This window comes from Lithobates pipiens, unplaced genomic scaffold, assembly GCF_037356315.1.
Source record: "Lithobates pipiens isolate NorthernLeopardFrog02 unplaced genomic scaffold, aLitPip1_a1.2 Scaffold_3, whole genome shotgun sequence".
NCBI lineage: Eukaryota > Metazoa > Chordata > Amphibia > Anura > Ranidae > Lithobates > Lithobates pipiens.
In genome coordinates this window covers 163917923-163943935 of record NW_027507790.1, presented here as the reverse complement: position 1 = coordinate 163943935, position 26013 = coordinate 163917923, and the positions used below count along the sequence as shown (strand labels likewise).

The 26013-nt window shown below is 40.7% G+C and overlaps 1 protein-coding gene across 2 annotated transcripts in view; it reads left to right on the top strand.

The window, feature by feature from the left end:
* The first annotated feature begins 9407 nt into the window (after positions 1-9407).
* The window catches only part of VCAN (versican), a 131248-nt gene continuing 114642 nt past the window's right edge, over positions 9408-26013 (top strand). The window contains exons 1-2 of one of the 2 annotated variants that reach the window (XM_077462440.1): positions 9408-9698; positions 21145-21220. In XM_077462440.1, the coding sequence (XP_077318566.1) occupies positions 21151-21220 (70 nt within the window). In that variant the 5' untranslated portion in view covers positions 9408-9698; positions 21145-21150. The remainder of the gene's footprint in view (positions 9699-21144; positions 21221-26013) is intronic. The other variant, XM_077462442.1, reaches the window with a different exon arrangement.

The window sequence follows — 26013 nt, the reverse complement described above, 5'->3', positions numbered from 1 at the left end:
TATATTATATACAGTTAATTGCTAGGTATAGGGAGAGCCAAGTAGCCTCTCTGCTGTGTTACAATGAAGAAGAAGTCTTCTGTTTTAAGATCTCTGCTGCATCCTTGTGTTCAGATGGAAGTCTAGCTCATGCTGCAATATAAAGGATCTGGAATGAGGGATATGCCTTTGAAAGCTGATGGTCTTACATGTAGAAGTCACTTTCAAAAAAAAAAAAAAAAGGGACTTCAGTTGACATGATTAACATTCTGCTCTTGTGCCACATCAACAGCTAGAAAACTACTGTCCACACATTTCAGCATACACCAGCATTTCCACCCTGCAAATAGAAATCCAGGGCAGATATTACTATAATAGTCGACACAAAAATGTGTTCATTAAACTACATAGACTTGCTGTGCCAGGGTTTTGTGTGTGTGCCATTAATAAGAAGTACATATCTGCTGTGTGTGGCTTTTCTTTGTGCTCCTAGCCTTGCCCTTGTTGTTGCAGAGGGATATTGGTGATAAAGCAGAAATCAGAGACTTATCTAGAGGTCTATAGGATTCCTTCAGTGCTCTTCTACCATATCCTATCACCCTGCAGCACAAGAAGCATTGATTTAGCTCTTGTACTGTATTGATCTGTGGCAATCAAAGCTGGGCTAAACCATTCAAAGTCATACTACCCTTGTAGAAGATAAAAAGGTATGTCTATCAGCTGGCTGCAGAAGCCTGTATACTCATTAGGCTGAGCAAAGGAAATGAAGAGACCTGCACATCGCAGACCTATACCGTGGTGCTGCACGTAGCCGGTGACGTCATCACAGCTATTTTTAGCTGTCACTTTCACTGCTACGACAATCTATTTTTGGGGACTGGCATTTTCCATTGTTGTTATACAGGGGAGTGTCTAGTGAAGTTGGTGGTCTGTCATGTATTCCAAAAACAAGGGGGGGGGGGGGGGCTGTGGGAAACCAGTTGGTGACTGGGACTCCACCTGGGAGGTAGCTGTTTTTATAAGACCCACTTGTCCAGTATCTGACATCTGTCAGTAGCATCAGCTTGACATCTTTATTGCTTGTTAAACTGATGGATAAGGAAAGTTTCATTCTGGGAATAGTAAACCCAAATAATAAAGAATGCTTCTGCCCACTGCGTTGTTTTACCATTCGTTTTTCTTTTCTTCTTCTATGTTTCATAGGAGGGAAATGATATATCCCATATGATGTGGTTCAGTGGCTAAGACCCCACTGGAACACAAAAGGGCTTTTACATAAAGGATCTTGTAATAATTAAAAAAATACTGTACAGTAAAAGTTGCCATGCAGACCATGACATTTTTCACATTGTAAATCTCTGTTATGAATACACTGTCAGTTGGCATTTTAGGCTAAAAAACACCAAAGAGTGGTAAATGTCATGATTTTTTATAACATTTATTAACTGGATGCCACCATGAATTTCTGACATGCTATAATATACAGGAACAAAGAAAAAGCAGTTCTTTATTCCAGTCTTAGCCTAGGCTAAGATATTCTTATTAGTCTGCTGCAGGCATTTCCTCAGTCTCTTCTCCCCAATGCCTAGTACAGATGGGCTGAATTTTGGGAGACATAGGCTGGTTCAATAAACCCGGGCATCATTTGACCCATTTGTATGTCAGCCAGTTCTACTGTTGGGCAAGCATGCTGGTAAAAAACAGTAGACGACTGGCTCCCAATCAGCACTCTCAGCTAATGGCTGAGGGCACTGATTCAAGTGTTCTGGAGGGGGGTTGCTGTACTAACAACTGGGCTAAAGCTAATAAAGGGTCTGGAGGATATTAGTTATGAGGAAAGGTTGCGAGCACTGAAGTTATTCTCTCTGGAGAAGAGACACTTGAGAGGGGGTATGATTTCAATATACAAATACTGTACTGGTGACCCCACAATAGGGATACAACTTTTTCATGAAAGGGAGCTTAACAAGACAGGTGGCCACTCATTAAAATTAGAAGACAAGAGGTTTAACCTTCATTTAAGTAGAGGGTTCTTTACTGTAAGAGTGGCAAGGATGTGGAATTCCCTTCCACAGGTGGTGGTATCAGCGGGGGGCATCGATAGTTTTAAGAAACTATTAGATGAGCACCTGAATGACCGCAACATACAGGGATATACAATGTAATACTGACATATACTCACACACATAGGTTGGACTTGATGGACTTGTGTCTTTTTTCAACCTCACCTACTATGCAACTACATGTAACTATGTAACGTTGGATTGTTAGTACAATGACTCTGACTGGAGCTGTGAGTTTTTTTTTCCAGGATGAACACAAAAAAATTATTAAGCCTCATACACACAATCAGATTTTCTGCTGATTTTTGTCTTCAGATTTACCAAAACCATGTAGTGGAAGGGCCTGCCTGATAACATACAAATTGAAACTCCTAAGGTTTGACCTCATATTATATGGTTTTGGTAAATCTGAAGGAAAATATACCGTATATACTCGAGTATAGGCCGACCCGAGTATAAGCCGAGGCCCCCAATTTACCCCCAAAAAACTGGAAAACTTATTGACTCGTGTATAAGCCGAGGGTGAGACATGGCTGTCCATCCCTGTGTGTCCGTCCATCCCTGTGTGTGTGTCCGTCCATCCATCCCTGTGTGTGTGTCCATCCATCCATCCATCCCTGTGTGTGTATCCATCCATCCATCCATCCCTGTGTGTGTGTGTGTGTGTGTGTGTGTATCCATCCATCCATCCATCCATCCCTGTGTGTGTGTGTGTATCCATCCATCCATCCATCCATCCATCCCTGTGTGTGTGTGTGTGTGTGTGTATCCATCCATCCATCCATCCATCCCTGTGTGTGTGTGTGTGTGTGTGTGTGTGTGTGTGTGTGTGTGTGTGTGTGTGTGTGTGTGTGTGTGTGTCCGTGCAGCCTTGTGTGTGTGTCCAGCCTACCTGTGTCCCAAGCCTCCGTCCCGAGCCTCCTCCGTCCCGTGCCGTGCCTCCTCCGTCCCGTGCCTCCCCCGTGCCGTGCCTCCTCCGTCCCGTGTCTCCTCCGTCCCGTGCCGTGCCGTGCCTCCTCCGTCCCGTGCCGATGGATCGCCGCTCTTCTCGGCGGCCATTCTACAATTCAAAATTCCGCCTCCGCCTGTGATAGGCGGAACACTCAATTTCCCAGCAGCCTGTGTTCCGCCTATCACAGACATCCTCTCATACTCGTCCGTAGTATGAGAATGAGCGGATGTCCGTGATAGGCGGAACACTGACTGCTGGGAAATTCAGTGTTCCGCCTATCACAGGCGGAGGCGGAGAAGGAGGCGCGGCTTTTGAAAATTAATGTCCGCCGTCTGTCTGCTCGATACGCTGATCGAGCAGTCAGACAGCGGCGACTCGAGTATAAGCCGAGGGGGCACTTTCAGCCTCAAAAAAGAGGCTGAAAATCTCGGCTTATACTCGAGTATATACGGTAAGCAGAAAATCTGAGAGTGTGTACGGGCCTTTAGTGTGTAGATCAGCCAGCGAGGTGATTGAAAAAAACAAAAACAAATATATTCCCCCATCCATGGAGGAATCCTCGTCATTGTATAATGACAGCAGGACTCCTCCATAGTCAGTAAGGATGAGTTCAGGCGTGCTCACAACCAGCACATGTAGAGCCCGCTAGGAAGTCGGCACTGCACAGCGCTAATTACAGGCAGTGAGACATTTTCCCGATCTGTAGCTGTAGAGATTGAAGGAAGGAACCCCCCCCCCCCCCCTTATACTTACCTGAGCCTAATCTCGATCCAATGCTGTGCATGGGAGCAGCTACTCTCTCCCTCCTCACTGGGCAGATTGGCAGCAGCAGGAGCCATTGGCTCCGGCTCCTGCCAATCAAATCATGTGACCAGGGAGTGGGGGCCTTCTATGGGTGCACTCTCATTGCACACAGCAGGCAAGTATAACATTGAAGCTTTAATATCACTTTAACTTTGTAACAAGACACAAGGGGAGAGGCCATAGAAAGGGCTGATCTATTTCAAACACCTTTCAACACAACCACAAGCACCAGAATTTACATGATCGCTTCACCTCTGAGCTGGCATCTCAGTCTAGGAAGTTAAAGCCTAGTACACATAGGCCAAATGCCAGGCGGCATCAGCCGGATTAATAAAAAGCTGGCAACATTCGGCCCGTGTGTATGGAGCCGATCGGCTCCCGATGAGTGCTCTCCAATGTTTGAGAGTGCTAACCAGAGTGTTTTGGCAGGGGGGTCGCCCCCGGGGGCCTGAGTAAAGATATTGCTGTCCTCCTGGAGGCATTGTTGGGAGAGTACTATTATAATGTCTTTTGTATCATATCACTTGCCCTTTAGATTGTAAGCTCTCAAGAGCAGGGTCTTCCTAGCTTTATTTTGTTAAGCTGTTGTGCAAACTTTAAAGTCCAGCTATGGGAATTAAACATGATCTATCATTGAATTACCCACCCTCACACCCCCAAACATACACTGCAGGGGATGAATGCTCTAGCTCTGAATTAGCTCTAGAGGGAGCTGAAGAGGCTGCATTACTTACCCTGACTCCCCTCACCAGCATTCTACATTGCCATCCTTTTCTCCCTGACGTTGCGGACTTGTGGGGGAGTCTCTTGTCATCACATACAAAGCATGGCTATTAACCCTGCATTGTACATTGAGAGTGCAGGTGTGTCGCCCTGGCTGGGGGGCACCTTAGAGAAAAGGCTTCTTGCGAGTTATCACACAGATGGATGGGACCTACAGGAGCATGTTTCAAGGTAAGGATTATTCCCTAATCATGCACCCACAGACGAAACGATCGGTTATCCCTTGCAGTGCATCAATTTTATCAAATTCCTGGAACTGGATACAGCCTCATTAATGTCAATGTTATTAGAAAATCAGCGTGTACTTTTTTGTTTAGTGGACCTTTACAGTCAAAGCCAGGAAATTCTACTCCACAATGATGTTCCCATCATCAAACAAATGTTCAACATCTGGAGAGTCTGAACTATGGTCTGCCCCTGTGATCAGGGATGAGTCAAGCGTCGCTTGTGTCTACTGCATTGTACAATGGTGAATAGGTGGGAAGAGCACAAGTCTGTTTACCTCCATCTATATGTGACCAGCATTGCTTGCTTAACCTTTGTGTTTGAATCATCGCTGTTTAGGGCTCCAACAAGGCACTGAATGCTTTATTACTGTACGAACATTAAAGCTAGCTGTTAGAAGGACCACTAAATCCATTTATTTGTTTGCTGTATTTCGACTCCAACAGGTGTGAACACATAGGATCCCCTGTGTAGACAGGCAGGGGATATTTAAAGTGTAGTGTACAAAGAGTAAACCTAAAGCTGGCCATACAGCAGTGGAATTTAATGCAAACATTTTTTGAGGGACATTCCTTCAATTCTCTAATGATTAGTGGGGTCAAATTGATGTTAGCCCTTGTACACGCGGTCGGACATTCCGACCACAAAATCCGTCGGATTTTTTCCGATGGATTTTGTCTGAAACTGGTGTTGCATACACACGGTCGGACAAAGTTGTCGGAAAATCCAATCGTTCAGAACGTGATGACGTTCAGGCTAGTAGCCAATAGCTTTGGTCTCGTAATTTGATTTGAGCATAGGTGGCATTGTGCCCGATCGGATCATGTTGTCGGAAAATTTTATATCCAGCTCTCAAACTTTGTTGGTCAGACATTCCGACGGAAAAATTTCCGATGGAGCCCACACGGTCCGATCAGACATTTTCTGGCGGAATTTCCGACCGAATGTGAACAAGGGCTTAGATTTACTCTGTAGTGACGAAGAAATTCTAAGGAACAGGATGGAAATTTTTTGTGAATATGATTTTAGTTCAGCAAAAATTTTAAATTTTTTTAAATGTTATTTATTATAGGTGCTTAAATAGCACCATCAATTTACACAGCACTGTACATTCACATCAATCCTTACCCTCAGGGAACTTACAATCTAAGGTCTCTAATGCCCCGTACACATGAGCGGAATTTCCATTGGAAAAATCACGGATGGTTTTTTCGATGGAATTCTGCTCAAGCTTGGCTTGCATACACACGGTCACACAAAAGTTCTCTGAGCTTTCGACCGTCAAGAATGCGGTGACGTACAACACTACGACGAGCCAAGAAAATTAAGTTCAATGCTTCCGAGCATGCGCCAAAATGTTTCTGAGTATGCGTAGGAATTCTGCACGTCGGAATTAGTACAGACGGAATTACCGATTGGAACTTTTTCAGACCGAAAAATTGAGCACCTGCTCTCAATCTTTTGCTGGCAGAATTTCTGATTGTGTGTAAAGGGCATAACTCACATTAATACATACACATATTGGGGCCAATTTAGATAGGAGCCAATAAACCTACCAGCATGTCTTTGGAGTGTGGGAGGAAATCGGAGTACCCAGAGGAAACCCACACAAGCAAAGGGGGAACATGTAAACTCCATTATAATGAAACTTGTATTCCATTCATATACTAGATTTGAATGAAATTTTAAAGTGTAAGTTCACCTTTGCCCTACTTCCCCTTCTTCCCTAAGGGACACCAGGATGGATCATAATGATTCTGAATGGTCAAAGTTGTCATGTGTCAACACCCAACCAATCAGAATCACTCTGATATGTCCAACTGATTGTATCTATAGTGGAAACCGTTCAGTTTTTTTTTGATCAGACTCCTGACGGATCAAAAAAAAATTAAAAATCTGAAACGCGTATGGCCAGCTTTAAATTTTAAATCAGAACTCAAGGAAAAAACAAGGACAATGGAGCTGTGCTCACACTGCATAGGTACCTGCTCACTTTGTCTAGGGGGAGAGGAGAACCGAGATATACTCACCTAATCCTCCAATCCTCCCAGTGCAAGCATGGACCCCTACGGTTCCTCCCCCTCATGCTCTACTGGTCTTGTGCAGTGGACTATTCCTGACGTCATCATGCCCATAGACCAGCTATGGATGTGAGAACAGCAGGAATAGTCCACCGCTGGATGTGGGGGAGCACTGTTTTCTGAAGGGTGGAACTATTGGGTGAGTCTAAGTTCTGTGTTCACCCCTAGACACAGCCCCACTGCATGGGGAAATGTTTTTTTTCCCCCTGGAGTTCTGCTTTAAGGATTTTCAAACAAAGTTGGTTGATTCACTGATGGTAAGAAAGAATGTTCTTACTAAGGATTTTTTTGTTCAAACAAAAATTGAACTGTATATGGTGATCTTAAGACATGTCTACAGGAGGTACCCCATGCAGAGAAGATGGAAATTATCTACACAAAGCAAAAAGGTTTGCAGCCAATCAGAGACAGACTGTATGCAACTCTTGCAGCCAGTTCCTTTTATTTCATCTACTAAAGGCTGACTGTCTCTCATGAATGAATCCAAAGCGATTACAGGGAGATGCTGGCACTCTTCCCAGTCTTCTCTTTGTGGTTTCACAAAACTCCTCTCTTTTTTTTTCTTACTACAAGCACATGGCTTATCTAGGTGACAGCTGAAAAGACTCATATTTCATTAAAATCACATTAGGTGCAGTATAGGGGAGAGCATCCCATTGATTTGTCTCTCTAGCAGGAGGTGTCACTTCAAAGATGCCAATGCCATGTAAACCAGCTAAGACAATAGTGACATCATGGGAAGCTCAGTCCCAGCATCGGTCTGCTTATATGTATTAGTGATCTGCTCCCAGGAAGAAGTCATCCCTGCCAGGAGCTGCAATCAGCAGATGTACTAAATGTTTATTTCAATATGAACAATCTGGGCCAAAGGAGATGGGGGGGGGGGGGGGGGGAGACAGTCCTGGCTCAGGACTGGATAGTCCCGGGGCGTTTACTTGGAGCAGATGACAGAACATGAGAGAGGATGTCCAAGCTAGAGCAGTCTATGGATGTTATCAACAGTCTGAGGATCTCCTGTGTATTGGAGGCTGGGAACTGTCTGATCAGCAGGCAAAGATCCATACAGCTTGTTACATTGTATCTGAGGATCTCCCTGTGTATTGGAGGCTGAGGACTGTCTGATCAGCAGGCAAAGATCCATACAGCTTGTTACATTGTATCTTCACAGCAAAGACTGACACACCAGATTTGTGGACTTACTGTTTACAAACACTGAATAGAAAGTAACATTGGCTTCTTCATTGTGTACACACAATATACTTGTCATCTCTTTGATGTCCACCTATAGGGAAATAACTAAAAAGCTGGTGCACAGGGATGTAGAATGCAGGTAGTCCTATATCTCATATACACACGACATACAGATGTGTAGCTACAGCATTTATAGATGTATGATGGATACATGATAACTGAGATATATAGACAGGCATATGATTTATGATATCAACTATATAGATTGATACTTTGATCGATATCTATAAGATATCCATAGAAAGAAAAAAAGAAAGAAAGAACAAGAAAGAAAGAAAGAGAAAGAAAGAAAGAAAGAAAGAAAGAAAGAAAGAAAGAAAGAAAGAAAGAAAGAAAGAAAAAGAAAGAGAAAACTAGAGAACTTGTAGACAAATATGATTTCAACTATGTTAATAGATATATGTTTTCAAAAGACAGTGTATGTGGAGAGAGAGAGAGAGAGAGAGAGAGAGAGAGAGAGAGAGAGAGAGAGGAGAGAGGGGGAGCAAGAAAGAGGGGGGGGGGGGGGGGGGAGAATGTGAGAGTATGAAAAAGAGAGTGATGGGGGAAGAGAGAGAGAGAGAGAGTTACATTTGATTTAAGATTACCCAGGCACATATGATTTACAATTTCAACTATACAGCTAAATAAATATCTATAATACATCAGTAACACAGACAGATAGATATAGATAGATATATTGATAGACAGAAGATAGATTTGGATCACACAGGCACATGTGTTTTATCTATTAGATGATATAGATGTAATATTGTAGATAATAGAAATTATGTAACTGAATTGACAGATAGCCTTAGAATTTTTAGTAGACAGCAGATAAGCAAAGACAGTTAAACAGAGATGATAAATAGATAGAGAGAGAGAAAGAGAGAGAGACAGACAGACAGACAGATAGATAGATGGATAGATAGATAGATAGATAGATAGATAGATAGATAGATAGATCACACAATCACACATAGTTTTATATATGTATGATATCAGTGGATATGCAGACACCAGGTTGTCCCCAGACCCTTTCCTCCCTATAGAGGGGTGGAGAGGTAAGTAGTTGGTACACATTGTATGAGAGGAGGATGATGCCCAGGGCAGAGCACTATTGTCCTGGCTGGTGGTAAGGAAAGTAGAGCTGTGTATAATGGGATCCATAGGTGGGAGGCTGGGATGTGTGACTCCTTGGAGTGAGGGAGGGTGAGTGAGCCCTCCTCTGTACAGAGCGCCCCTCCTTCTCACTCTGCTGACGGTATAATGATATAATCATGAGGGGTGTCAGATCCCGCATTTGAACTTGCAGCCAGCAAGACTCTGGTTCTTCTTTCACAAGGACTCATTACAGACACACGTCGGAGACAGAGGTCTGCCACCAGCTGCCCTTGTTCAAGGAGGAAAGCTGCAGAGTGATAAAAGCACAGAGAGAACCTAACCCCACAGCATCCTCCTGCAGCCTCTGACCCAGGGATATACTAACCACCATCTACAGGCAACTCTGGAATAGCAGAACTCATCACTGGACAATACTGGACTTGATGCAGCCAAGACACTAAATAGTCATCCTTAAAGGTAATATACTTTACTGTGTCTTTTGTCTTTTTTTGGCAATGGATTGCAGAACAACTCATTAAATTGGGCATCAAAAAGTAATTCAGGTTCACCCTTTTTCCTTTAAGTAGTGGATAAAGGCACACACATGCAGCACATTGCAGGCTGATTTTAACTTTGGGGTGCATTGTTCTGCAGCACAAAAGAGGAGGTAGGGATGTGGTAGGGATGCGCACAGTAAGGATGGAGCTAGAGCTGCTGATGACATCTAGTAATGTGGGATCCTGTATGATAGCAGCCACTATACTCAGCTCGTGTTCCTGGAAAGCAAACTCCTTTCACTGGAGCTGCAGACTATCTGCTTTTGTCCAAAGCTTGGGAACCACAAAGGGGGCTCATGTTCTAGTGAAAAGGGAACACAGCCTTGTAGCTTTCTGATGTATAAAGTCAATGGAACTCCAATTCCATTACAAAAAAAATAATGAAAGCATGCAAAGTATCTATCTATCTGTCTATCTATCTATCTATCTATCTATCTATCTATCTATCTATCTATCTATCTATCTATCTATCTATCGATCTATCGATCTATCTCTCTCTCTCTGTCTCTCTATATAGATATATCTATATATCTATATATATCTATACCTATATAGATATATATTTCTCAAATAAGAATGAAGGATCCTATACAAAAAGTAACAATTCTCTTGGGTGTCATATAAGTCATTAAGTAGATTAATGATAAGCACATTGGACACTGATGTCCTTTGAATGGAGCACTGGGGACCCCTGGCTTCTATTTCCCAAGTTAAATATTAGCACCCATAGTATTATATACATTGGATATTATACAATGAGAACACAGGATTTTAGATTTCTGATGTATAAAGTATACGGACCCCCAATTTGATTAAGATGAAAAAAAAAAAAACCCACTATGTATTACAAGCATGCAAAGTGTGAAGGCAAGCCAATGGCATGCGGCAATAATCTACTATGTAGCATTTCAGGCTCATATCCCCCAAGTTAAACATTGCCACTCAAAGTCCCATATGGATGGCATCTAGAGCAGGGGTCAGCTCTTGTTCCAAGTTAATGAGTACATTTCTCTTAAGCCTGTTGCTGCCCAAGCCTTATGTACACTGCTCATGCTGTGTGAGCTCTCTAGATCCTAAGAGGCAATATTGACTTCGCAGATGTTAAGGTGTATTGTTGCAGTTCAATAGCTCTGTATAAAGTAATGTCACCCCATTCAAGGGTACCAGTAACAGAATGACTTTATGTGACTAGGGATTTACTCCAGCCAAAGAGAAAAAAAGAGTATACAAAAAAAAGCCAGTCACCACCTTGTCAGTTAGATTTAGTGAGGTAGTTGCTGTAAATGAACATGCTGTGTCCCATTCTGCTGCTGATCAGTTGTAACCAGGCTGATGTGTTTTATGAGAGTCAGCGCTGCATTGTTCTACTGCTGCTGCTGGGGATCCTGCGATGTCTAGGAATGTGCAGAGTACTAAAGAGGGTGCAGGCGACCCCTGCTGGAAGGAGAGGGCACTACACTTCGCAGCATCCCCACTGCAAAGCTCCTGTCCACGAGGTTCTCACACACCCCCTTTGTGTCATTCTCTGCTGAGCATCATTCATTTTCCTCATCTAGCCATTGTTAATTGGAGTTTGTTTAAATACACAGTCATGATTTTTTCCTCCCAAACAATTTTTTCCCCGTTTGAATCAAAGTGTAGTTCCTTGCCTTGAGATATGACTTTGGCTTCTGATCTTGTGCAATCTAGCAGTCAATGTTTTAATGCATTAGTGGGCATTGATGATTTTGCACAGCTGGTAGTGCCAGCTTGCATTTATTAGAGCCGAAATGCCATAAAACCTGTTTATTTCCTCCAATGTTAGGTTTATGCTGCAAAGGGCATCCATTACCTGCCTAATCAGCTGTTGAAAAAGTGCATGTTCCAGCAAGCTGTGCCAGCTTTTGTCTGTAGGGGCACAGTGTGCTTGGTGTGGGTAATGTGCCAAGAGGAGACAGAGGACAATGGCATAAGAGTTACATTCTGCTGTTGGGTTTTTGTTTAGTCCAGATAAATAATGCAATTAATATATTGTCAGAGATTATATATATATATATATATCTATATATATATAGATATATATATTTGTGAAGATGAAGGATGCTATATTGAAAGTAACTGTTCTATTGGGTGTCATATAAGTCAGTGAATGGATGAAGGATAAGCACACTGGACACTGGTCTCCTTTGAATGGAGCACTGGGGAGTCCTGGCTGGGATCTGATTTCACCTCTGGAAAGATGTAGTCCCAGATGAGTCTCTCCTAACAAAAGCCAGCTGTCTCCATGAGCCACATCTAGGGCGGTGACTGCAAAGAGAGGAGGGAGGGAAGCTGCAGTGTACAATCAGACAATGTCCAGGGAATATTCATTTTATCAATCGCCACGTGGACTAGGGAAATACAATACAGTGTGCCCTTTATTCCCTTCACACCAAACCACTGCCATGATTTACATGAAAGCTGAAAACACAGACTTCTTGTCACTTTCTTGTGTCTTACGCCTGCCCGCACTGATTTTCCTTACCTGGACTTACATTTGTTGGCTTGGCACAAAAATGACATTTTTGTACAGTTTGATTCGATGGTCAACTTAAAGCTAAATCATTTAAGACATAATCCTATAGTGCATTGTGATATTTTGTTAATAGGGGATCAAATAGTGTGCAAGTTTGCGTTCCTTTGAAGAGGACAATAGGGTGCCCATTAGACTGACCCCCTTTTAAAGCACAGTTGCTCTAGAAAGGAGACTTTTCTTTCACATCAATCCCTACCCTCAAGAAATTTACAATTGAATGATTATGAGCTTACAATCTAAATATATATATATATATATATATATATATATATATATACAAAACTAATCATAATCACTTCTGAAAAGAGGCCCCGTTATCACCCATATATTGACTTGAAATATCCAAGCCCATTAACATGCTAAGTATTAACAGCTTTTATATATATATATATATATATATATATATATATATATATATATATATATATATATATATGTGTGTGTGTATATATATTATTATTATACATGATTTATATAGCGCCAACAGTTTACGCAGAACTTTACAATGTATAGGGGTGGACAACACAATTACAGTACAGTTCAATACAAAAGGTACAGGAGGGCCCTGCTCGTAGAGCTTACATTTTAAAGGGAGGTGGTGGTACAAAAGGTAATAGCTGCAGAGTTAATATTTTTAAACTATAAATGAAAAAGTCCAATATGCAGCACCTAGTAAATTTATTAAGAGAGTAGAAAACTAATCAAAGAGACATCACAAAATCAATCACAACGTTTTGTAGATATCAAGATCCTTCATCAGGTATAGCAAGTATATATATATATATATATATATATATATATATATATATATATATATATAATTTTTTTTTAGCATGTACAATTTGTGGACTTGCCTATTTAAGTCACTGGGGCCAAGCTAGGGGGCCTCTTTTCAGAAATAAAATAAATTAGCGCATATACAATTCAATAATGTCAACCACCCACTTAGAGGAAACGGCAGTGCTTGACAACATCTTTTTGTTAAAGGGCACCAGTCAGGGGGAGGGAGAAGAGGAGGTGTATGTGCAAACTTTAGAGGAGGAGGTTGCTAGAGAAAGGATCAGAGCAGTACATAGAGAGGTAAGGATTATCCTGGGTCACTGGAGCAGCACCATAGTCACAGTGATGTCATGGTCCACAATCAAATTGCTGTCACTTAAGGTTTCTTTACTGGACACAAAGGGGAACTTCCACTGGATTTATTCTGACTTCAAAGAGTTATTTGTTGGACTGCAATGGCCATTAATTTATCATGTTTAATTATTTATGTTTGCACTTGAGGCAAACAGGCTAATAAAAGTTAGTGTGTAGACTGTTTTTTTATTTTAATGGCGTGCTTTCCATTTTAAAGAAATTGCACTTTTACTAAGTGTGAACTCCTGCAAGAGATCACTTCTTATTCAATGCAGAAAGGTCTTGGCCTACCCTCCCTAGTTCATTGTGTGCAACAGAGAGCCTCTAAGTTTCCAGCAGCAGTGCCTATTCAGGGGAAACTTGGTATTACAGTTTGTCTTTTCAGATGTAATAGACCTATGTTTTGTCCCTTTGTCCTAACAGAAGATTTATACTGCCAATTGGATTTAACAGCAACAAGGCAGAGATTCTACTGTTGGGAGGGGGGGTTAAGAAATGTGCATTTGTCTCTCCTACAACATAGTGGGTTCTCATGTATGGGTTTATTTTTACAAGAAATGTGCATTTGGCTCTCCTACAACATAGTGGGTTCTCATGTATGGGTTTATTTTTTTCCCTTTGCCCTCCTCCCACTGACATGGCGCATATATGCGGCCTCTTGGCAGGTGCTCTTTAACGCTGACCTATACAAACACTTATCCATACTGAGAGTGGGTGCCCTGCACAATCCTAGCACAATCACTGGCGTGGACTGGAAAGCTCCCGATGCATATTTGTGATTGTGAGCTTTCAAAGCCAATCACAGTGGTCACATGACCCGAATGCCCACCTCCCAGCATTTTGAAGCTATTAAAGGGCTGAGAGACAGTGGTGGGAAGGGGTTAAGCTGGGGATCTCCTTTAAAACCTAACCGAACTTTAATTAATCTAAATCTGCTAAATAATAAAAAAAATAGGTTTGCAATGTCATACTATATATTTTCATTAGAAAGCAGCCAAAGCTTGAGTAGAAAATCCTTTCCCCTGCCAGCATGTAGTAAAGAAGGACCTTTGCTTACTCTGTGGAAGCAGTAGACTCTCTACAATCAACAAAGCTAGTGCTCCCTGTTGAATGGAGAACTCTAGCTCTGATTCAACAGGCAGTGTGTTAGATCTCTGCAGAGACATAGAATCCAATGAGAGCACAAAGCCAACGTGTCAAAGGTAATTAAATGCTAAAATGTATTCATAGCATCATAGAGCCAATATGTTTAGGGTGGCAGACACACCCCCTCTTCATCACGGCTGTGATTTACTGCTTGGAAAGTTTCAGGAGACCATTTTGTGGAGTGCTACTGAACTGGAGCCAGCTTACCAGTGACAATTTCAATGACCCTTAGGAAATAGGAATCCATTGTCCAGTTGGTTCTTGTGTTTAGACCTCTGCAGAGAGACAGCTTCTTTCATATCAAGCTCAGTGGTCCTTCTCCTCGCCATGCCTTTCAGGGAACAGGCTTTTCCACCTAAGCTGTGGCTGGTAAAGCTGGTAAAGCTTTTGTTTAGATCCACTTAGATTGGGTCAAATGCAAATTAGATTGGGTCACCTTTCTGTTAATGAGCAATTTCACCCAAAACATAATTTTCTGTTTTTGATAAAGTGTGACAGTATTTTATTTACCTCTATGTCTTTATTACTCCTGAGGACCCCAGCAGTGAGATCAACCATTAATTGTATTGCAGCTGTTACAGACTGGGCTACTGTAGACAATCTAGTGGAAAGTGATCAGCATGGTACCTAATTATTATTATAATTATTATACAGGATTTATATGGCGCCGACAGATTATGCAGCGCTTTACAACATTAGGGCAGACATTACAATACAATACAATTCAAGACAGGGGGAATCATAGGGCCATGCTCGTTAGAGCTTACAATCTAGGAGGGAGGGTCAAGTTATACAAAAGGGTAATAGCTGTGGGGGATGAGCTCATGGAGAAAATAGTGCAGTTGTTAGATGGAGGCAGGATAGGCTTCTCTGAAGAGGAAATTTTTCAGGGATCGCCTAAAAGTGGATACATTTGGAGACATTCTGACAGATTGGAGTAGCGGATTCCAGAGGATGGGCGAGGCTCGGGAGAAGTCCTGGAGGCGGATATGGGAGTAGGTGATGAGGGAGCTAGAGAGCAGGAGGTTTTGGGAGGAACAAAGTGGGCAATTAGGTTGGTATTTTGAGACTAGGCTACTGATGTAGCTGGGGGCAGAATTGTGGATGGCTTTGTAAGTGTTAGTATTTTGAATTTAATTAGTTGGGTAAGTGGCAGCCAATGGAGGGATTGTCAGAGAGGGGTAGCAGACACTGTGCGGTTTGTAAGGTGGATGAGTCTGGCAGCAGCATTTATGATGGACTGAAGTGGGGATAGCCTATTTAAAGGTAAGCCAATGAGGAGGGAGTTGCAGTAGTCAAGGCGAGAGATAACCAGGGAGTGAATCAGGAGCTTTGTGGTTTCATTGGTTAGAAAGGGACATAGTTTAGAGATGTTTCGGAGGTTGAGGTGGCAAGCTTTGTAAAGTGATTGGATGTGTGTCCAAAAAGAGAGTTCAGAGTCCAGGATAACACCTAGCACCCTGACATGTGAGGATGGGTGGATGGTTGTGCCAATGCTCCTGACAGAGAAGTCAGGGGAAGAGGCACGTGGGGAAGGAAATATTATAAGCTCGGTTTTGGACAAGTTGAGTTTGAGGAAGTGGTGTGACATCCATACAGATATGTCTGTTAGTAAGTTAGTGATGCGTGGGGAGACTGATGGAGTGAGTTGAGGGATGGAGAGATAGATTTGTGTATCATCAGCGTAGAAATTATATTGAAAGCTGTGAGATCAGCTGATCCAGGGAAGAGTTGTAGAATGAAAATAAAAGAACAGAACCTTGGGGGACTCCGACAGAGAAGGGAAGAGCAGTGGAGGAAGTAGAATTGTAAGTGACACTGAAGGTGCGTTGGGATAGGTAGGATGAGAGCCACTGAAGAGCACAGTCACGGAGACCAAGGGAGTAAAGTTTTTTGAGGAGGAGGGGGTGGTCCACCGTGTCAAAGGCAGCTGAAAGGTCCAGAAGTAGGAGTACAGAATAGTGTCCGTTGGTTTTTGCAGTTAGTAATACCTAATAACTGTGCCCTCTAGTGGACTTGTTATAGGATATATGGGGGATTCACTTTGGCTCCAGTATGTGCTGGGAATGGAGAAAAGATTGTTCTTCTGGCATCCTAAAGAGCAGAATGAAGGAAGAAATTGGCTGCACACCAACGTCATAGATGTCCGATTATTGAATATTCCATGCAAACAATGACACACGCTACGGATGCAGAGGCCGGAATAGAGGTGGACTAGTTTCGTACAGCTATGCTGTGCTTACTCATCACCATCACTCAAGGTGATGAGTAAGCACAGAATAGCTGTGCAAAACTAGTCCACTTCTGTTCCAGCCTCTGCAACCGTGGTGTGTGTCATTGTTTGCATGGAATATTCAATAAATTGACTTCTATCAGGTTGGTGTGCAGCTAATTTCTTCCTTCTTTCAGTCTTCTATGACAGGCGAGATGAGGCTTGCACCCGTGTGAGGATTCTTACACTATTCATTGTGCCTGGAGTCTCTCACCTGAAGCAGCAATTTTCCTTTACTATCCACAATCATAAAGAGCAGGAATGAACCAAAAAGAGGATCACGCTTTGAGGTTGATTTACTAAAACTGAAGAGTGCAAAATCTGGTTCAGCTCTGCATAGAAACCAATCAGTTTCCAGGTTTTTGTTTTTTTTAGTCAATGCATAGTTGAACAAGCTGAAGTTAGAAGCTGATTGGCTACCATACACAGCTGGACTAGATTTTGCACTCTCCAGTTTTAATAAATCAAGCTCTTTCTCCAACATAAAAAAAAATACCATAAAATGGACCCTTTCACATAGAAAGAATTAACATTTATACACATGAACTTCCAAATATGCCTACAATTCTGTTTTCTCTGCGATGATATAAAATGGATAATAACAAGGATGTATCTATGTTAGATGTGGTTGATTATTGTAATGAAATGGAAATTCAATGTATTGTAAGCCACAATTAAAAAGTGATGTAGGGCAGTCTGCCAATTCTACTTCATAGATATATTTAATAGTGCTTTTGGTGTATTGCTCACGTTTCCAAATTCAAGCAGCACAATATGTCTTTCTTTTTTTTCTCCTTACTTGGAGTTATTTTCCCTTAAATGGGCAGAAAGTGTAGCCTAATTTATTACGTGCTGAGAGTGTGCCCTTTTGGTTTATTTATATTTATACATTACTTAGCTGGAGCCACATTTGAAGCAGGGAAAAAGAATGATCATGGGTTATGTGTGGTAGGTATAGCCCAATAATATCAAAATGTTAAAGGAAACCTCTGCCCACAAGTCTTCATTTTCTTGTGGATGCTGGGTAAAATCTGAACTCTAGGCAGTTAAAAAAATTAAAGTGGTTAGTTATTTAAAAATGTCAATATTTTTGAAGGCAGCAACTGTAAGTGCCCTTTCTTCATATCACCATCCTGTAATTCCCTACATAGACCTGGTCATAGATTCATCCGGTTCAGACAAATTTTGATCCATGTGTAGCCATTCCTGTTTTTAAGAAGTCAAACATTACATTGAGTTTGTCAACAGGAATAGTGGGCTGCAGCCTCTGATCAGTGTATTCTGACAGTGGAGATTCCCCACTGTCAAAATACAATGTCTTTGAGGGAGGATTCCTCCATTGACCTTGCATGTGTGGCTGGAGGATTCTGATATTTTTTTTTCAGCCCACTGGCCAGCTAAAGTAGGGGAGAGTTAAAATTAGCAGCCAATAGGGCTGTTCTACACTACAGATATATTAACAGTGTTTTAAAACAAAGACAGCAAAGGGAAGACCTGATCAGCTTGCTTCAGCACCTTCACCGTCCAATCAGCAGCCTGGAAGTGTGTTCTTAACTCACTTTACTTCAACTTACTTGAATACTGACATTCAATTAATTGTTGAAATCAACCAATATAGCAATTAAGCCAATAGGCTAGTGCATTTCATACAAAATTCAAAAATGTAAAGTCAATCGAAAAAAAATGGAAAAAAATTTGAATAATGAAAAAAACCGTGCTATGGCCAATAACACTCAAAGTTCATGAATGCATCAACGTTCAATAAGGAATAATCCACTATGAAGATTAAGCCCTTGAAGTGAAGGAGAAGACACCCATGTTAAAGCACAATAGAATAAAAAGCTTCTCCCTTAAGATGCGGTCCACCACACTAAGGTAAAATTGGCACTCTTACCCGAAGGTGTGGACTCGTATACTGGTGTGTATTGAGTCAAACAAGCATATGTGAGGTAATACCTCAACCATGTCCAGCTGTATTGGATGGATGGTATGTGATCACCCCGTCACTGTTGGAATGGAGAGGTTCCACTTAGGTGAACAGGCTCCCAATGCACGGCAGACATCAATAGGAAAGGCTGCTCCCGAACCAGAATTGAAGATAAATGAGATAAAGATCTGTTCTTGGGCAGCCACAGATGGCATTCTATCTGGTCCCAGTGTGAAAAGCTTCACATGACCTTTGGTTTGCCTTTTAGAACCAATGTAGGAATATGGCCAGTACAATGTTGTCACCTCTTTTCCTGGCTTTGAAATCCCAAATGTCACCAGTTTTACCATAGGTACCTGCAGGGGATGAAAACATTTTTGAGTGTTTAGAAGCAGTCTACAAAGCTGCTTGGTGATTCAATGTTCCAGTACTTACCCAAATCCAAAATATCTACTTTTGATGGAGACAGCTTTTAACAGATCTATGTGGTAATTTACTGTGTGGTCATCATGTAGTAAAGACAGATGCATGTTAGCCTCAGAAAGTACAATCCCTAATACTAATATAATTATTAAAAGCAAAAGACAGTTTCAGTATTGGCTTATTCTTATTAATGCTCTATAAGTTAAATCCAGCCATAGGTGGAGTGAATTTCTTTCTTGCAATTGGGGTACATTCATACATGGTTCAAATCTCGGCCGGTTCCTGCTGACCTGTCCTAGGTTCGAACAGTGTATGGCCAGCCTTACTCAGTCATATGTACTCTGTTACTATTCTCATATTTTATTAATTTAATCACAGGGGACAGTACACAGATAATGTGACTTCAGTTAGATTTCGAGTCTTCTAATATCTTTTAAAGGAGATTTGTAGCAAGAGAATATGGAGGATGTAATTGCTCATCTTTTTCGTTCTGAAAATGCTAATATAACTTTCATGTTCTTTGGTGACTTTATTACTATCCGAGTCACAAACCTATAACAAGTATGTAATCAGGAGTTCTGAATGTACTTAATACCTTTTGCACGCATATTTTAGGTCAAACAACTGGTATACTTAAGCTGGCCATAACCATATTGGTTTCTCTCATTCAACCTAATCAGCGCCGAAGGATGAAACTTCTTTGCTGGTTAATCAATTATTACAACCAGCACCCACGATTTCCAGCATGCCTGAACAGGGACTGCATCTGATTGGATGTAATCACTGTTCAGTTGACAATTTTCCACCTGGCCAACAGTTCAAATTTCGGCCGATTCAACAGGAATAGGCTGAAATTTTGGTCATGTGTGACAGTCTTTTAAGGAGGTCAGCCAATGAAGCCCTGTATTTGTTATTTATCTTGTGATAGGTTTTCTACAGACTACTTATAGACAGAGGAAGAAAATGGTCCTCTTGGAAGATTAATGGGTTATAAGACATGTCCCTCTCTTGTCACCCTCCAGACCATTGTTTCTCAGCTTCAGGTCATGTTTTCCGGATTTCCCTCAGATGAAACAGCTGGGATAATTACTAAGCCAGTGAAACAGATCGAATCACCTGTGCAAAATAATGGGAAGCCTGAAAAAATGACCTGTTGGGGCGCCTTGAGGACTGGAGTTAAGAAATACTGCTCCAGACAAGCAACTGTTTGCCTTGCCCCCTATCCAGCCTCTCCAATGGCATACATCAGACCTTTTTTTGTTTATACAACACTTTCTGTTCCATTGACAACACAAAATTTTGAATTTCCAATCACTTTTGGTCCCAGTGACAGTGGTCACAAGGTAAAATAGAGAGGCTATATCTCCCCAGCAAGGACACAATTAAAATAAAAAGAACATTGGATTTAGATACACTGTAAAATTATCAGGCCCTCTAGAATTATACATTATAACTTCAATTCTAGATCTCAAAAATTAGACATTATATTGTTAAGTCTGTTTGATAAGACTAAGCCCATGATTCATGTAATTATTTTCATACAAACTCTATGACGTTTATAAACTTGTCACTGACTAGCGTCCAGACCTTCTAATGAATTCCAGCTTCTCGCTTCAACTTTCACTTAAAACATGGATTTCTTGAAGGTGTTTCCTTTCCTGACATCTGTTTACTGTCAATGAGCAGAACACCAGGTTCCCAGGCATCTCTCCTTGAGCTCATTTTCATTTCTCTGACATCATCATGGGGAGGAGGCCAAAGCAGCTGACTGTCAATGAGCCTAGGTCTCCCACAGGCGGCCAGTTGTACAAGAAATAAATGCCAGCTTTAATGCCAAATATCCTTGTTTGTTTATTTATGCTGAAGTCCGTCACTTGATACATGTTAATACATGTTTTCTTCTTTTCCAGGTCGATATGTTGTTAGATATAAAATATATATTTTGGATATGCTCAGCATTCCACCTTTCCTATGCATTCCGAGCAGGTAAGAATCGTATTCATTGAAATGATAAACAGAAATAAAAACACCTTTTAGTTTAGTTATATACTCGTGCACACATAATAGGGGCCCAACGCACCCAGTGCAAAGAAGACAGAATGAGTCTATGGGGATAAATATAATAGGGATTGGGTATGTATACTGTCACAGAAACATTGTAGCCATGAAAAAATGTGTAACAGGACAAAAAATCCTTCATGAAATATAAAACCATAATAGGAAAAATGATTTAAGTTGACAGTATACACAAACAACTAGGGGTAATGATCACAGTAGAAAGATGTCCAAAGTGCGATGTGCGTTGTAAACATGGTTCATCACATGTACACTATGTCTGGTCTATATAATCAATGATATATAATATAGAGTAGGGATCTCCTAACTGCAGCCCACCAGCTGTTGCGTAACTACACATCCTGTGAGACATTGCAAGCTCTGACATTCACAGACATGACTAGGCATGACGGGAATTGTAGTTCCTGATTCCTGAACAACTGGAAGGCCATAGTCCGAAAACCCTTGATATAGAGCACCTATCAAGACTATGGCTCAAGATTTTCTAACTTACCCAGATCAATGGTAATGTGAAAGAAACCCCAGTCTGTCAGCAGTTACAAAAGTACCATAACGTGATACAATATACAGAGGAGAGGCATTGAAAACCTAATGCCCTGTACACACGGTCGGACATTCTGATGACAAAATCCGTCAGATTTTTTCTGACGGATTTTGGCCCAAACTTGTCTTGCATACACACGGTCGCACAAAGTTGTCGGAAAATCAGATCGTTCAGAACGAGGTGATGTAAACCACGTACGAAAGGACTATAAAGAGGCCAGTAGCCAATAGCTTTCATCTCCTAATTTATTCTGAGCATGTGTGCCACTTTGGCCGTCAGAATTGTCTACACACTCGGAATTGAAAGGATCGGATTTTGTTGTCGGAAAATTTTAGAACCAGCTCTCAAACTTTGTGTGTCGGAAATTCCGACGCACAAAGTCAGATGCAGCTCACACACGATCGGATTTTCTGACAACACGATATGATCGCACATTTCACATTTCACATTTTCGCACATGAGAGCTTCAAAGCTTCTGAGAACGATAGGTTCTCAGTAACTGCAGCAAAGGGGTAGTGATGTGTTCTAATCTATGAAAAAAAGAAACAATCCTAGAGTCAAAAACATTTGTAGCATAACCTCAAAACATTACCATAGAAGCCAAGGAAAGGATAGCAAACACATACCATCAGTGTATGGCTGCAATACAACAACCGCTGCCCAGGGGATCTGTCAGCATGGTGAAGGTGTAACTATCTTTTCCTTGGCAAAGTCTTTTTTTTTAATAATACTGCTTGTCTGGTTGTCTTTTCTAATCTATTTGTAATACCATGTATATATTTTTTAAATATTTTTCATCTCAGTGCCTATATAGTCCAGTACCAATTTTTCCATGATTTCTAAACATATGGAATGGGGCACATATGCATCTTTCTTGTTATCCACAGCACCACTCTGTGGTGATACCCTAAAAATCTTCCATTGTAAAGAATGGCTGATCATTAACAGACAAATGCATGAAATACACATAATAAAGATATGTTAAAGAGGAGCTCCAGTCTCTCCCCCAAAAAATTAAAAGGAAGCAGCTACAAATACTGTAGCGGCTGACTTTTAATTTAAGGACACTTACCTGTCCAGGGATCCAGCAATGTCCTCACCTGAGCGCCGGGCATCTTAGGTAAGGAAAACTGGCAGTGAAGCTTCCCAGGCTTCACAGCTGGTTTCCTACTGTGCATGCACGAGTAATGCTGTACTTTCTGAATGGTCATGCAGTTTTCTGGGAACTGTGTGTGTCCCAGAAGGCTGCAGGGGGAAGGAGGAAGGGCCGAACATCACCATAGATCACCACAGTGATCTGAGCAGGAAGTGAAAATGGGTATCTCTCAAAACCAAGTACCCACCCACCCCCCAAAAAAGTGCTAAATGTGGCAGTGGAGGGTGCAAACAAGCAGAGTTTCCCTTTTTGGGTGTAACTCCACTTTATGGATATTAAGGATGAAAGCTTCCTGGATAACTTAGATCCTTTCATCTAGCTGAAGAAGGTATCTAAGTTATCCCAAAATCTTTCATCTTTAATAAGTTAAATCTTAAGTTTAGTCTAAAAATGTCTTTTTTTCTACATCTCTAGTTACATTAGTATGTCCTATTATATGCATAGGTAAGTAATTTACCTGTAGAGAAAAAGTGTCTTTAGCTCAACTTCAGCTTTTAGCTAGCCAAAAAGGGTATTGCTTACACTCCAAACCTCCTGAATTAATCAATAGATAACAAATACTCTACTACTGCTACTAAATTGTATAGTACATGTGAAGGCACTTGGGGCATAGCTCTTTGGCTTGTTAAACAACTTCAGTCATGTTTTAATCCTTGTGTAAGTATTTTGGCAGTATGTCCATTAATTCATGCTAACATGCAGAATTTTGCAGCTACAGCTGAGAAATACCTCTAAGGCTACAGCTGAGGTCACCGGTCTCCAGGATTTTAAGATGTTCAGCTTTATTTTTCCCAGAATTCTTTATATTTTTACTACGGCTTATACAGTAATTATGATCTAGTGTGACAAATGGAAGAAGATTAAAATGTCATTATTCTATGAAAATGGACAATTAGTAAACTATTCCATGGCTTGAAAGATGCCAATTATAGAAACTTTTCATGTTCATGCCAGGTGGAAAGAAATCTCTTCTTATCTGGAGGAAAAAGGATTGTGTAAGCAAAAAGGTAGCAGAACTATAATTCTCACATTAGCTGCTTTATATTTTTCTACCCAACATTAAACTCACAGTAGGTCATAAGGATTAAACATGACCCACATATTGGAACAGGGAGTAGAAAATGGTACATATCAAAGATTTTTTTAAAAAATATTAGTGGTTTTAACTTAAAACAAATTAATAAATTGCAGGAAAAAGAAATTATATAAATCAAAATGAACGCATGGTAAGAGAGAGTATGAAGTCTTTAAATTGAACCTAGCATCATATATATATATATATATATATATATATATATATATATATATATATATATATATATATATATATATATATATATATATATATATATATTTTTTATTATTATTTATTTATTTATTTATTTTTTAAGTTAAAGTTAAGTTAAAGCATGCTAGGTAATATGTAGATAACAGTACTCCCCTGACTGTACCTTCAGCCCTTTCTCCTTCCAGAAGGATGGAGTCGTGTTTGTTTGGGCATCATCCAGGGTCACCATCTACTTCCTGGACTAAGATAATGGTGCTAAAGGAGTTGAAAATCTTCACTCACGGTGTAATTAATAAACAGGAATATACTTTTTACATGATTGAAGAATTGAAGTGAATCTTCTCTCAATGTATTTAATAATGATTCTCAGCCACTTTAGTAATTCCGCAGGCTCAGAGATGACATCATGTAAATGTAACACAACAGTCATGTAAATCCTGTTGCTTGTGCTGTTGCATTCACAAATCTCTGACACAGATAAGCGCCCTGTTGAAGCCTCTCAACTTGTTACTTGCTAAAAAGATAAGCTGAGCATATACTGCTCGATCGACTGATTCCTGTTGACTCGGCCAAAACTCAAGCACTGTATGAGCCTGCCAGCACCTCTCTGTTTATTAAAAGTCAATTGTTCAATCAACGTTTGTCAAAGGAGACTGTTGGAACAGTCTTGCATTCAATCAGATTCAGGTACTGTTTTGGGTATTATGACAGTCAGGAGCACTTGCTGTCAGAATACAAGAGCCCAGCTAGGGGGATTAGTCCATCCTCACTTTTAGCCTGGATGGAGGAATCTTTTGTTCAGCCTGTGAGAAGAAATATATACATGTATGGCCAGCTTTGCAATCTTGTAGTCTGATCACTGGGAAGAGGCAACATCATCCAGCCACCAGATGCTTTTAATGATAAATTATGGATAATCTTTTGAATATATATATATATATATATATATATATATATATATATATATATTATATATTGCAGAATCAGAGTTGTATTCATTGTAAAGTTACTGAAAGGTGCATTTTAAAGAAGAACATATAAGGAAATGTTAAGAAATATTATCCTTCTCTCATTCCTTAAAATAAACCCTGCACAAATGCTATAGGGTAAAGTTCTTCTAACGGTCAGGCACATGTGGAAAAAAATAGGACTAGTGTTTGGGCATTACTCCTCTTAAATCAACTCCCAACTATGGCACTACCTGCATGGAGTTTGCATGTTCTCCCTGTGCCTGCCTAGGTTTCCTCCCGCACTCCAAAGACATGCTGGTAGGTTAACTGGCTCCTGTCTACATTGACCCTAGTATGTGTATGTATAAAAGTGAATTAGGGACCTTAGAATGTAAGCACCTTGAGGATAGGGACTGATGTGAATGTAAAAAAAATATATATGAAAAGCGTAAATTGATGACGCTATGCAGTAGAAGTACCTGAAATAATAATAAATAATAATATATCATAACTGAGGAAGTCTGCGACAGGAAAAAAAAATGCTCTCTCATAATACAATAGGAAGTTGCCCTACTTGTTCTTAGTTATCTATGCTGTCCTTCATTACAATGTAGAAAAAGAGATAGGCATGCATACACATATCAACCAGCAATGCCTTACTATCTAGAAACCAAATCAGGCAAAAAAGTGTGCCAAAAAATTGTGTAGAAAAGATATCTTATTCCAATAAAAGGGGAACTCCTCAAAGGAACTTGTCAGAAACTC